Below are 16,048 nucleotides of genomic sequence, written 5' to 3' on the forward strand. Positions count from 1 at the left end.
CTCATGTATAAATTGTGCAAATAATAAGAGAAACCTTCTCCTTTAAATTTCAACAATAGAAATGTGGCCTTTATTCATGAATATTATTATTATATACGTGTTTGCTCATTAGTTCTTTTGCCCGAGTGTAGCGCTTAGCGTTATTGCATTTTTACATTTATTATCTGCAATCAAGTCATCCATAGATCAAATTAGAAACAAAAATTATCTCAAATCTATTAACATATGGGGCATGTCATGGATTTTTAGTTGGATTAAAACAACAGCGCAATCTTAGTACAAAAGATATTTGATTGCACTGCAAAGAAAGTAAAACTGCAAAGTGGTTAGAAAACGTCAAAAAATGTGTCCACTTTTTTTTATTATTCGATTAGACGATATTTTCTGCACTGTCTTATTACCTCTAGATTATTTGAGACGTAATGTTTATTATAATATTCATGAATGTGTAGTTTTTGTCTCGAATTAGGGTATATCTGAATGGTTTAACTTCAGCTTATAAGTTTGAGAAAGATAATTCGATGCATGGGCGCAATGTTTAAGTTGCTAATATTGATTATGATGTCTGCTTTAAAAGTTAAAATAATTGATACGATTTAATTGGGCTTTGCTAGTTATCATGAATAAAATAAGATTATTAAATAATTTTTTCGTGATGCAAATAACTATTTGACGATTAAATTTGCTATTATATTTGATAATCATATATTTATAACCCGAATAGTTTCGTTTATCATATTCGGTGACAGCAAAAATTCTTATTCCGTCAGTGTTGATTTTTATACGTGATGAACACGCCTCTGTTCAGTTTATATCTCCTTGTTTTAACACATTCTGCACCACGTGATTCGCACCTGCTCTCTAATAAAATATTATTTTCTCTGCTAAATAAGTAAACAAATAATTTAAAATAGTAAATAAGTAAGATAGCAAATAAAAAAGCGTCTTATTCAAAAGTGGTCCGAATCAAAGGCATGAATTATGGTAACGAACTTATTAAATATGAAAGAAATTTAGTAATTAAGTTTGTAACAACCTTTGTATTCTATCTGTAACAACAATATTCTATTATTTATGTTCATTCTTCCGTAAATTAAATTTTCGTTCAATGCTATTACTTGAAAAGCATATTTGATGAAAGTAGAAATATTTGATTCATTCCGTGCAAAATATTTCTATCCTTTCACCAACGAACATTTAATATTTGTCTTCAAAAGGGAACACATTGATAAGTTTAAACAAGAAAATAAATGTCGTATAAGTGCCTGGCACTCGGATTCTGTTGAAGGATCTTTAAGGAAAGGAGTTCAGAAAATACTCCTTCCATTGGACATTTCTATAATACATTATTTCGAATCCCAAAAAATTCTAACTTCATATCCCAATAACTAATCTTCGAAATACGGAATTATCTCCTTTTAACCCATTAACTGTTAATTTTCTTTACTACCTAATAAGATGACACCTTCTAATTTGGGAATATTTTATTATTTTGATTCAAATGGAAATCCATTGAATACTCGACATATCTATGTATTCGAAATAATTTTAATATTGAATTATAATCGTTATGAATGGTTTATTTTTTTGCTTACAACTACCAAAATTCGATAAATCGATGCATGAATGATACTCGGGCAAAACAGTTAAGAGGTTAAGAAACAATTTATCTTTTGATAGAATCACTCCCTGGAATAAAGATTTTGTAATATATTCATTGATCAGAAATTTTTTTACACCAAGACTGTTAAATCGCTTCATTCTACATAGTGATTCCATATATTATGATTATAACGGCATTAATGACACTAAGCATATAATTTTAGTTTGCAAACTATATTCTGATTACAGAGGTAGACTTTGGCCTAAAAACGTAGAATTAATAAGCAAAAAGAAAAAAAAATCAAAGCTTTTGGCTAAAAAAGCAAATCAAATTAAATTTGCAAACAACAAATCAATTGACAGAGACAGACTTATGCCTAAATACAAAGATAAATTTTGAGTAAAAATAAAGGTAGACAAATTTGCAAACAAATCAGCGTTGTAAAGCATATAATTTTATTTTGCAAAATCTATTCTTGTGACAGAGATAGACTTTGGTCTAAAAACGCAGACTTAATAAGAAAAAAAATCAAAGCTTTTGGCCAAACAAAAAGCAAGGGAAACAAATAAATTTTCAAATTGTCAAGCAAGCAGTGAAGTACTTAAAAATCGTTTTATTGCAACTCTATCTTTTCTTAGAGTATGACGTCTTTTGTTACTTTTCAGACCAAACCGTCTTTCACCTTCAATGAGATAATCAAAACTGGGGAATTGTTTACCTTTAGCAATCTCATTCTAGAGATTACTTTGCTCTTGAAATTACAGAAAAAAATTACTTTACTGATTTCTGATCATAGTTTCTGTGTTACATTGATCATTATTATCTGAAAATATTATGACCATCTGAGATCATTATACTATCGCTAATAAATGGCAACACTTTATTGTGTTTTTCCCAACATTTACGAAAGAAGCTTGTCGTTTCAACTTAGTGGTGTCAACAAAGTGTCCTCGAAAAAGTAAGTAATTATTCATTTTTATTATTAATTAATTAAATGAATTGTTTAAAAACTATGCTTTTACAGATACTTAAACTATAGCTTTTGTTTGTGTAATTCTGGAATTATTTAAATATATTTTTTTTGTGTGATGTATTTATGAATGCAGATCCATATTTGTATATTTTTCTATCTGTAACCAACTATTTTATTCAATAATTATCCGCGTTTTGATAATTATGTTTTCGCAGCTGTTTCCAGAAATGATTTTAAAATTTATCCAAAAATTCTTAAGATTACTAAAGAGGATAATGTATAACAGCAATTATAATAAATTTATCTAAAATTATAATTTTAATACCTCAGATAAATTAATACCACAATTATTTGTACGAAATTTATTATTCACTTGTAATAAAAAGGAAAAAGGAATTATGTGTATTGAAAAACAATTGGTTTGAGAAATATTATAGCGAAATAAAAATTGATAGCAATTGAAAATATCTTATCAGAATTCACACTGCATGCATCGCTTCACTTTTTCAATTTAAGATTATCAATGCTTAAATATTAATTTCCGTAATAACTTAAATAAGCGATTGTGTTTTCGATTTGAATCTCGAAAGGAATCATTTGCTTATTATATATATATACGTATATATTTGCTTATATGATATTTGCTTATTATATTATAATTATTATATATGATTGTTAAATATGCTCGTGCAGAAAAAAAATCATGCAAAAAATAAATTAGTGATATTTTGTGACATTTTCAATTACCCCGTTGCACTCTAACGATTCGTTTCGGGTCCATTCCAAATGGTGAATCATTATGATGTTTATTTTTTAATTTTGATTGTTAAAATTGCTTACAGAGTGTAAAAATGTAAAAGAAATTCAACTTTAAACCATTATGTACTATATTTATTTTTGTAGCAATAAACAAATCCTTATATTAAGCGAATAATTATGCATCTAATTACTGTTCAGAATAAAAAGGGGTTAACTTGCTTAGCTTCAGTGTCACTCTTTCACTACTCTTCTTGCCCAACCGACCATGTAAATTTTATACTGGTGGGCCGATTTCTGTTTCAGACGAAAAGTGCAGAATGTGAAGCAAGGACATCCTTGGTAATAACTCGTTTTACATCCTATACCTCTCGTTTGAAAAAAAAACGGCTTGCCAGCATAGAATGTGTACCGCTGGTTGGACTGGGTCAATAGTGAAAGGGTTAAAGAAATTGTAGGAATGACGGTAAACTACAAACTGCTGTTCTATTGGACATGCCACAGAATTTAATAATTGAACTGAATTGGATAATTTAAATTAGTTGTATTTTAGTAGCACTATAGTCAGCACATCCTGGTTGGATGATGATTAACATCTAGAAGTGCAATCCCTCATTTATAATTGCTCAGTAAATAAAATAAAAGATAGTACTTCAACATTACTAAATATTTTTTTAAGATAATACATTGAATCCTAATTGAACTTTATATTAAATTATATTGGTCACCAGGATATTTTGACCCGCTCATGAAATCGTTTATACATTCCTGGGTTTCGTAGTACCCTCCGTAACAAAATTGGTGTGATAATGCCCTTTTATTTTTGCTTTGAAGTGGTTTAAGAATCTATACTTTAATTGGAACACTGGGAAGAAAAAAAAAAGAACAGTAAAGGATAGTGCAAGTCTTTTTTTTTTTTTTTTTTTTTGTATGACTGCTTTCGACTCAAGGACAGAAAGACACTGAAGGGTTGTGCAAGTCCGTTTTTTGTATGAATGCTTTTGACTAACATAAAAAAAAATCCTCGTGTGTAAGAGAAGAAGAATCTCCTTCATTGATTCTAGATATGTTTTTAGCCCTTTAACCGGTTACCCATGTGCCGTTCGTTTATCTATTTACGGTATTTTCAGATTTTAAACAACAATTATGACATCCATGGCTATCATAAGTCAATGCATTAATTGTGTGGGAAATTCCATAGAATATCTTGAATGTTCTGTGGTTTCTGATTCGAAGTGACAAAACATTTCCAAATCGGAAGGCATCATCTAATTAGATGGTAGAGAAAATAAACCATTTTAAGAGATTAAATTTGAATATGCATAAAAGAGCATTTCTGGCTCAAACTTAAAGACTCATGATCACGGAATTAAGAATTTAGAATGGAACCATTCTCCTGTCGATTCATGTGTTTTTCCTCTTTTAGAGTTTCAAAAATAAAATTACAATGTGATTACACCAGAATATCGCAACCGTGCTGTTGTTGTTGTGACTTATGGCACTTTACAAGCCGAGTGAACGTCTCTTGGTTTATCAATAATCCCAACTAGGCCAAGAGTACGACTTAGCTACTCATGTGTCACAGCCCATTTCACGGGGATGACTTCATTCATGCATTTCATTCACTCATCCGCAGATCTTAATTTAGACCTAAATCATTGAACGATCACCCCTAAATCAGTACCCCCAGTTGTATTATTCTCGACATGGAGGACTTTGTGACCACGACAGATTTATACGTGCACCAGCCACCACACACACGGAGAGTCTTCCGCCGGAGGGGTGCGAACTTACAACATAAGGGATGCGAGTCCAATGCCTACTAACCAGGCTATCCCGGCCTTAATATCACAACTAAAAAAATTAAGCAAGCAACGTAGGGTTTTATTTTACATACTATTGAGGCGAGACATTATAAAAATTCCTTCATTTGGCAAATGATAATGCTTTGATCATCCTCTTCGTAATTGGTCTGCAAGAATTCGATGTATTAAGTAGAAGCTCAAAATGGAGCATTCTGTGTTTTTGGATTTATTTTTATCTTTATAAATCCATTCCATTCTCACAATATTTTAAATACCTTCCTTCATAACTGTTCAGTCAGTTTTAATCTAAATAAATTTAATCGACCATTTTTGATTAATCATGTTTAAATGTAAAATTACATGAACAAATGGTTTGTGGCAATTCGATCACATTGAACAGAGCAGAAGTTTCTGAAAATTCTAAGGGAAGAGGGTACCTAGAAATATTGTTATTCCATTGTTTTAATAAGAACTGATCAAAGTCTAACTATCAGCTGTGGTTCAAAACCGGAGTGGTGCCCCACAGCTTTCTCGCATACTCCTTAATAAAAGTATTATCTCAGAAAATGGTCTACACTTGATCTTGGTGATAAGATCAAAACTCTAGGCTGGAGAGCTCGTACCGTTATACTACTAACTCGGTCCAACCGGCTACACAAATTCTATATTAGCTTGCCAGTTTCTGTTTCAAACGAAGACTGCAGGATGTTAAGTGAGACAATCTTCGGTGGTTACTCGTTTTACATCTTGCAACTCTAGCTTGAAACAGAAACCGGCCCGCCAATATAGAATTTGCACGGCCACTTCAGTCGTATTATTAGAGAAAGGGATTAAATCTCGTGTATGCATTAGGGCTGATTTAGCTTAAATGTCTCTACTGGGTTTAACGTCCATCCACTGATATGGTTGGAAGATTTGAAAGGAAGATGCTGGTTCATATATCTTTCTCATCATCTGACTGAGATTCAAAGTTATTAAGTCCGTCTCAGAATATTCCTAATGTAGTTTCCAAACAGAATGTTATCTTAATTAAACTAAGTTAATCTAAACGATGCACTTATTAGGAATCTTTTCCGAACTGTCTTTGAGGAGCATCAAATGGAAAACTTTTTTTTAATAATCGACTTAAATTTTTATTTTGAGTAATACAGATGTTATCTTAATTTTTGCTTTTTATATGGACGTTGTATTAGTATGTCATCACGAATGAATTTCTTTACATCGCAGTTCTTTTGCTTTCCTAATCACTTGTTAAATATTATTATAAACTTGTCCAATTGTAACACGACAAGACGTATAAGGTAAGGCTCATAAATTACCAGAATAGACAATAGGTAATCCCTGTAGGTAATCTAAATAGACCCCAAATCTTATAGCTTAATGGATTTAAAAGGGGAAATGGCAATTTTAATTTTTATACTAAAATCTTCATACTCTTCTTCGGGAGGAAATATCTCTCCTGAAAAAATATACGTAATTTAATAATAAAGAAAAAGATATGTAATTTAATAACAAATCAGACATCTTCTAATTTGGATTATCCCCTTGTATACTTATGTAATGACACTTTAGTATTTAACGTCGTACCGAAGTTAAGAAAACGACGCATAGATCTCTTCACTCCATTACGAAGTTAGATATTTTCCCATTAATCAGTTGGGCCAAAAATTTCACACGAATCTATATGTTTGGTTTTGCAATTATACAAATCTATACAATTAGCATTTTTCGGTTTTTTTTTTTTTTTTTTTTTTTGAAATTGCTTTCAAATACAAATGGATAGACTTTGACTAATTTTGTTAAAGTCCTGATACACGTATTAAAATCTGGGGATAAAAACATACAAGTTTTCATTCATATAAACCAGGAAATTTTTGGATTATGCTCACAAACACTTAAAATAAAAGACAAATACTTTGCGTCGACATATTGTCTAAGATTGAATAGAAATCTACAAGTCTGATTGAAAAATGAAGAACCAAATTTCATTTGTTCAGCTGGTTCCATTTGAATGTTAACTTGTCAACAAACACACCTAAATCTCATAATGATTTTACAGATTAACTGGGGGTATGCTAAGTCGGAAATTAAACCAAGTCTCTAGGTCGACTTTTACCAATTAACTGTTTCAACTTCTTCGGAAAATGAGTATCTAAATTATGTCACAAAAATTTAGCAATATCACTACTTATTACTCCTGACGAATAAACTCGCCACAACGCAAAACGTTGTACATCTTCCATGATGAGTATACTCGTCAAAAACAGTTAAGTGGTTAAACCTTCTATACGCCGTACATTAATAGTTCTAAAACCCTGTGGTTGTAAGTGGGTCTCATACGCGAAAATAAAAAACTTTCATAGCTAGCTAACCTTTAGACTCCATTTAACTGTGACCATTGCGTACATTTCAAAATTTACTCTAACAGCCCAAGAATTATTTTTATCTGAAATCCTTCTCTAATAATAACTTCAATTATCTAGACTGAAGTTATAGTTAGCAAAAATACTAAACTCAAGTTAAGAAATTATCTTGACAATGTTTGCACAAACTAAACTCACTAAATCCTACGCTATTCTATCCACCTCCGTTCCCAATTTTTCTTCTTGCCTTCATACCCCACCACCACCACCCTCCTGTTCCTTTTTAACTCCCCTCAAGCCCTGAAACCTTTTTCCCGAAATGTTTTTTTCCGTTTTTAATGCAACAAAGACCTAAAACAGGACTCGCACGCAGATGGGGGCGGAGCTACGTGGGCTTCGGTGGCACTTTTGATTGGTGAACGAGCCGCTATGACGTCAGCAACCCGAAGACTATCTCCAGTTAAATGGGGAGCGCAGCCCCAGAGTTTTCTTGCGCCCTTTTCTGTTCCTGAGACGAGAACACGACCGGTTTTGCGACGCATTTTCCTGAACGAAGTTTTCCACAAGATAGAACGGTCATGTGTAAATTGTCGTTAGCCACTGCAGCCCTCTGTTTCCTATTCACACTGGTGTCATGTAGTTACAGGTAATATTTGTTTTTTAACTGTTGGCTTAAGTATTAATAATTTACAAAAGAAATTATTATTAATAAAAATTGCTGATTGTAGAAAATGAAAAGTGACGCAAGAGTTTATTTTTTATTGTACACTTTTTTAATAATAAACCCTTATATGAATTTTGATTGACATTTTAATTAATATTGAAATTTTAAATGTTAATTTAAATATAATGATTATTTATTTTGTTACTGAACAATATAAATGTATCATCTGAAAAAATCATGACGAAAGTTTTGTATATTAATATTTTTGATAACAAAAGTTAACATTTAAAAAATATATTTCAAATGGATTATATTGGTGTATTTAATAATATTACATTTTAATGAAATTTGACTCATATTATTAACCTTTTAAAAATTAAAACAAGAATCAATACTAAAATTTCCTCATTTTTCTATCAATATATTCTTAAAATAATACAAAGGAAATAAATTTTTTTAAATTTAAATTTGAATAAAATTTAATTTTTTTTTATTAAGAATTCTAGTTAAATGAAAGGAATAAATCTTCGCAGGAATTATTTTATATGATAACTTTTAGTAATAACTTATCCTTATATTATTTTTTGTAATATGAAATTTTAGTGTTAATTTTGTAAAAGTATATCAAATAAAAAAGTATATCAAATTTTTATTGTGAAAATTGTTAATTTCTCATAAATTTTATATATGTGTCGTTTGATTTTAAAAAAAAAATCAATAAATTAAGCAAAACTTTGTTTAGTAATTTTTTAATATATCTGTGTATTTTAAGTTTATGAAGACAAGTTTAGCAAATAAATTTTATAATTTATAAAACTAGAATATGCAAATTGTTTCAAGCTAGAACATTAAATTAATTAATGCAATTAATTAAAATTTAATATGAATCCTATTGAACAAAATATTTTTAAAAATTACAAAAACATCAACAATTATTTAGTTAATGATCAAAGTGCTGATTAATACACCTATGTAATAACTAGTTATATTAATTACTGTAATGGCATTTCAAAAGTGTTAATCATTTGATAATCCGAACTATATGCTAATATTTAAATTTTGGTAACATAAAGAGATTACGTCAGAATATTTGTATTTCATCATATTTATTTTTTTAATTCTCCAAGATCTATTTAAGATTTTTTATAATTTTTTTCATTCAAGTTAAATGAAATTTATTAAATAAATCGTTTGCAGTTAATTTGTATTTATTTTTAAAATACTCGTCATCAACTTTATCAATTGTTTATTTATTTTACAGTAAGTATAATTTAACCCATGAATTATCATATTCTAATTTTACAGTAAAAGGAAATAATACTTTTGATGTATTTGAAAATTTTTCATTTAAAATTGATCAATAATCATTGTTTTCATTTAATCACTTTTGTTTATTCTATGTTTAATATTTCATTAGTTTTATAATTGTAAAGGATAATTTTATCGATTTTTATAAAATTAATAATACATTATCGTATATATTTATCTTACGATAACGATAAAAATAAATGACATTTTTAGAAATCCATAAATGATACTGTTGTGAAAAATGTGGACCAGAGTATAAACATTACACAAGCAATTAAAAATATGTATCGCCGAAAACAAAAACACAACTATATTGAGATCGTTGAAAAAAATTATATCATGCCATTCATATCAATTTTTCTTAACTTTTAATATTTAATTTAAGCAAAATGTGTTAAGAATAATTAGTTTATTGTCAAAATAGAATTCCATTTTAGAAACTCAATCAAATATTCCGTTTGAAGACATTTTTACAGTCATTTGTTCTAGGATTATTTGAATGATTTGATAAAAAGAATTCTGCAACGTAAGCTGCTGAAGAATGTCCTGCGTCAGACTAATTTTAAATCATTCTTTCTTTCTTCATACGATACCTTACACAATTGTTACAGAATATGAAACAATCAATGAAGGCATGTGTTTTCAGACGTGTGTTTGCATCCTGTTTCATATATATATTTCCTTCAATGTCATAAATTTTTAATAGTAAAATGTTATAATATTTAATTCTACTTTGAAATAATATTAGAAATGCAAAATAACTAATTTAGAATTTCACTAAATTAGTTATTTTGCATAAACAATAAAAATAAATTAATTCTAAATATCAATATTAACATGTGTTTCATGAAATAATTTTAAAAAACTTTTATAAGATTTGAGAAAAATTAATGTAGTAATTAAAAATCATTTAGTATTGAAATAAATTATTTGATTTTTACTTCACGGATTTTAGATTAAAACAATATATTTCATTTGTCAAATTACAGTCGTATTTTGCCAAACATACAAAATTAAGAAACAACTTAACATGCGATATAAAATTTTGAGCTGAAAATAACAACCAAGTGAAAATAAGTAATTAAAGAATAAAAGTATGCTAACGTCTCTGTTACTAGATAACGTTTATTTATCTTTCTTCCAGCAGGTGTGTTTGTAGCAGCTGGACGTATTACTACATCGCGCGCACGGCGAAATTGCTTTCCGAAAAATTAATTTTCGGTAGAAAAAAAAACATATAGCTCAAATTAAGAAAATATGTATTATTTAAATGAAACCTAAATATTATTTTAATCAAAAAGGGAAAATGAAACAAATATTAGTCAAAGGAATTTTTATTATTCTTTAATATTTACTCTTAGGAATTAAATTAAAGAAGTAAATTATTAATAATTCACTCTTAATAATTTATTATTCTTAATAATCAATAGACATATATATATATTCATAATGTGATTATTTCTTTTAAAAAAATTAGAGATTTTTATTTAAGATAGTGATTGACGCTATTCCCTAAAAGTTTCGAGATAAATTAAATCAAAGTTTTTCATGGTAGTATCTTTCAAAATTCATTCTTTCTTCATTCGTACCAATGTTTATTGTAAAATCAAACAGCTCCGTGTTCTCATCAACTCTTTATAAGCTAAAAGAGCATAATATTCTTTATTACTATCGCTTCTTTCACTGTCGCTTTTATGACGAGTACATCCAGTTTTCCATCCGTCGTTTCTCGATAGTTCTTTAAGACTTTTTTTTTTCCTATTCATCATCAATAATGATAGGAAATGTTGTCCGTATCCCGCAGGAAGACACTTATGAATGAAATTCTAGTCTTGGGCAAATAAAATGGAAATAGTTAAAGCATGCTAAAAAATTGCGGAATAGAAATACGCATTCCGTAAATATATCATACCTATGCTACACAGTAACTATGCCAAGCTATTATATGCAATACAGTAACTATACCCTTCTATCTATACCATATTATAATATATACATTAACTATACCATATACAATACAGTAGCTATGCCATACTATCTGTATCATGTATCTAATATGGAACTAATATTATACTATACTATCATTACTATGTCCTTACTAATATTATCTGTATCATATAGTAAGGTATAGGGTATACCTTGTAGCGAAATCTTATAAGCCATTTAACACGCTACACGGACAATTGCTTTTGTATTGTGGTCATGTTACTGGGCTGCGAGCAACAAGGTCCCAGGTTCTATCCTCGCTCATACCAATTCGCTACATTGATGATCTCGGACGATAAACCTTCAACCTTCGTACAGCTATTGTGGCGCCACAGCAACTCAAAGTCGTCAGACTCACTTGTCGCAGCAATACAAAGTCGACACTTGGCGCAACAGCAACCACTTATCCACACACACTCGCCATAACGCTTGGCGCTATTCAGATGGGTACAGGCGCATTAGGCTCAACTGCTAATACATCACCACTCAATAGCCATATCGTTCGTCTCACCTCCGACTCAATGGAGGGAGAGTCTGTAGTGAAAGCTTATAAGCCAGTTAACAGCTACGCTACATGGGTAGTTGCTTTTGTATTGTGGTCATGTTACTGGGCTGCGAGCCACAAGGTCCCAGGTTCTATCCTCGTCCATTCCAATCCGCTACAACCTATACTATATATACAGTAACAATATTATATTTATCTATATCACATAGTAACTATACCATATACTGTCTATATCATACAGTAACTATACAATACTATCTATATCATACTATGTATATTAACTATACTAAACTATCTATACTATATACCTATACTGTACAGGAGCAATGCCATACTATCTGTACCATATACCTGAACTACACAGGAGCTATGTCATACTATTTGTACTATATACCTATACTATACAGTAAATGTACCATACCTATACTAAACAGTAACTATATGACACTATCTATATTATACCTTTACAATATAGTAATTATACCCTCGTATCCTACACCATAATAAATCACAATGAAAGTAAACATTAAGTAGAAAGCAGCAAGTAATATCAATCAAAGAAGCTAATTAAATGAATGTCTTTGTTACATTATAGAGAGAAATCAATGAAATTTATCAAAAAAAATTGTCTATTGAATACAGACTTTTCAGTATTTAGCATCGATTATACAGTCCAAAACTAAATAGATTGCAAAAAACTATCTTTAAATACATTAAAACCTTCTTCGAGATAGTTTAGTTTGATGTATTTACAAAGTAACCGATCATGCTATCAATTTGTTGTCCCTGCCTAAAATATATAGAGAAAAATTGAGCAGATTTAATTGAAAGAACCTTTCACGTAATGCTGAACCTAAGATCCAATTACTCGATAAGTTTATTCCAGATTGTTTCTTTTACCATGAGCATTACTTTTTTGGCAATAACTGTGATTGCTTTATTAGCAAGAGCTTTTGGTTAGGGTTTGACGGTTTTTCAAACCCGGTTTTAAAGACAAGGTTTTTTAAAGTAAATTTGTCACATTTGAAAACCGGTTTTTAAATTAAGAAAACCGATTTTCCTGAACTCCTGGATATTCCTCTTCTTAAAAAAAACAAATATTTTGAATTTTATCGGTAGGGACCGATTCATCCAGTAGCTGAAAGCTTAGGCGAAGAGATGCCAATTTATTAATATGTGAAGGTATATTTGAATTTCTGTTAAATGAACTAAAAAATGTAAACACTGAAATAAGTTTGAAATTATTATATGCTTTAGAAGAACGAATTCAAGAAAGAAGGCAAGTAGAATTAGCAACTCTTTTACTGTATTTGCACATTTCTAGTTCAGCGAAGAAATCTAGTGCACTCTATGTAGCATCAAAAACCGAAATTATTGAATTATCTGGAAAGATACTGTCTAGAATATTTCCGAATTCTTATGTGGAAACCAATTTTGATGAAGAGCAAATCGAAGAAACTACTCATCAGAGTAATATTTTTTTTTAAAATGAAGCCATGGAAAAATCCATTCAAAAGTTTCTTGAAGAACCTGAAGAAAAATTTAAAAATCCAAAGATACTGAAAGCTCAATTTTCAGTATTTGAGTCAACGAATAAAAGAACAAAAAACTTAGATTTGTTATTTGGTGCCATGAAAACTATAAAACCAAGCTCAGTAGCTAATGATCGAGTATTTGCAATTTTAGGCAATATTGTGTCCAAAATAAGAACAAGACTTAGCCAGCGTTCAGTGAATATTTTGTTTTTTTAAAATCCTGTTTTCTTAGGAGAAATTAAAATTAGTGAAAATAATATAAATATTATTTGAAATTTTTATTTGAGTTTTCGTTATTTTGTGTAAGTAATATGAATATGTAAGTCTGAATTTTTTTATATTTTGACTTTGACATTGATTTCGTTTTTTGTTATCTTATATCAGCGATTCTCAACCTATGGGGCGCGCCCCCCTAGGGGGGCGCGAGTACACTAGAGGGGGGCGAGAGAATATTCAAGAGAAAATATTCAAGAGAAAATATTATTTTAAAAAATTGATTAACTGACTGAAATGAAAGCACACATATACACAGAAAGCAAAATACATTTCGACATATTTAATAACTTAAAGTAAAACAACTTACTCAATCAAAACATACTAAATTAAAAACAAATTTAATAATTATTAGTGATTTCCTTGGGTCTGTCTTGCAAAGCAAAGTTTTTCGAAGAGAGGATTAATATTAGAAATAGCCACTCTCACTTCTGTTTCTATATTTTGTCTTCAAAGAAGCCACAGCAGAAAATCAAGTTTCACAAAGGTAGGATGTTGAATGGTAATAAAAAAGTGAAATGTCTTTGTTTTTAGTGCAGAAAAGTCATCTCTACTCCTGCCCGAAATTCAAATAGTGATTTATTACTAAATTGTCTTTTAGTTTCGCCACTTGTCGTGAAGTCTATGAATTTTTCATCCTCATCTATTGAGAGTCCTTCGGGAGTCTTATGAAATGAATTCCTAATCCACTCCTAACTTGTTGTCAGTTTGTCGTCAGCATGAAAATACTTTTTAAAATTCTTTGCCAGCATGGCTAAATGATTTTCAATGGTTACAAAAACAACTTTTATATGTTCTTCTTCAGCTTTATTACAATCATCCACATTTACAAACATTGTTAGGTTTTTTGTTTTAAATTTCAGCTCCACAATTCCAATTTTCTACAAAAAGCATTAACTTTATCACTCGTATCCAACATATGTGTATTTGCTCCTTGGAGTTGAAGATTCAAGTTATTTAATTTCTCGAATATGTCGACCAAGTACCTCAATTTCATCACAAATAAACTATCACGAAAATTCTCGCCCTCCTGTCTGTTTTCTTCTTCTAAGAAAATGGCGATTTCTTCTCTTAATTCATAAACACGTTGCAAAAATTTTTCACGTGATGACCATCTTGCCTCGCAATAAAATAGTAACGCTGAATGTACTGAAACCATGTCTTTACAAAGTGCGAAAAAGATTCTCGATTTCAAGGGTCTCATTTTTATATAATTTACTACTGTTACAACCGTATTTAACACAATATTCGAACCAGGACTCATTTCTTTCGAAGCCAAAGCTTCTCTGTGGATCATGCAATGTGAACTGAGGCGATTTTTGTTTTACAAGTGCTTGTATACCTTGGAATCTTCCGGACATTCAACGAGCACCATCGGTGTATATTCCGACACAATTTTTCCATTCTATGTTTGCCTCGTTCATAAAATCATTTAAAATAACAAATAATGCGAGCGCTGATGTTTTGAGTTCTATTGGTTTGCCGAAAAGTAGTTCTTCTACTACTGACATATTATTACAAATTCGAACATAGGCAATTAAATAAGCATCTTTATTACTATCTGTTGCTTCGTGAAGCTGTATTGAAAACAATTTGCCACACAACTTCGAGAAAAGCTGACACTGTACATCTTCAGCTATATCGCCAGTATTATTTGAAAGAGGTATGGACTGCAACTGTTTTGAGAAATTATCTCCAAACATAGTTTCTACAGTCTCAATTGCTGCTGGCAAAATAAGCTCTTCATCAATGGTGTGAGGTTTTTTACATCTGGCTGTTTTATATGAACTTTGTAAGATGCAATTAAAGCTTTTTTATTCACAGACAAAGTTTCTTTAAAAAAGGATTTTTGCTTTTTATATGATTTTAATCTTAGTTCGAAGAATTCTCTGGGTTTGTTGACGTACTCACTATGAAGCGTTTCCGAATGTCGTTTAAGTTTATTAGGTTTCATGCTGTCTGCGGCCAACATTTTTAAGCAAATGATACACAGGGGCCTTTCTTCTTCAGTTACTTTACTGGTAAACCCAAAATTTAAGTATTCTTGAGAATATTTCCTTGATTCTATTTTCGGAACCACGCTCGTCTGTGTACTTGTTGATACTTGACTATCGTCTAATGCTTGCTTACTTACGCTTAAAAATTTATTCATGAATCTGCATAAATCTGCTGCCGTGAATATTTAATATGGTGAATTGCAATTAACACGAAAATATATATAACATACAAATTCACGATAGATTCGGTAGCGATAAAAGGATCGACTGGAATGAGACT

The 16,048-nt window shown here is 30.1% G+C and overlaps 1 protein-coding gene across 2 annotated transcripts in view; it reads left to right on the plus strand.

Annotated features, from left to right (window-relative positions):
- The first annotated feature begins 2,399 nt into the window (after nt 1-2,399).
- LOC129972599 (uncharacterized) overlaps nt 2,400-16,048 on the plus strand; it is a 151,592-nt gene continuing 137,943 nt past the window's right edge. The window contains exon 1 of one of the 2 annotated variants that reach the window (XM_056086796.1): nt 2,400-2,561. In XM_056086796.1, the coding sequence (XP_055942771.1) occupies nt 2,473-2,561 (89 nt within the window). In that variant the 5' untranslated portion in view covers nt 2,400-2,472. Of the gene's footprint in view, nt 2,562-7,975; nt 8,147-16,048 lie in introns of those variants that run through there. The other variant, XM_056086797.1, reaches the window with a different exon arrangement.

This window comes from Argiope bruennichi, chromosome 6, assembly GCF_947563725.1.
Source record: "Argiope bruennichi chromosome 6, qqArgBrue1.1, whole genome shotgun sequence".
NCBI lineage: Eukaryota > Metazoa > Arthropoda > Arachnida > Araneae > Araneidae > Argiope > Argiope bruennichi.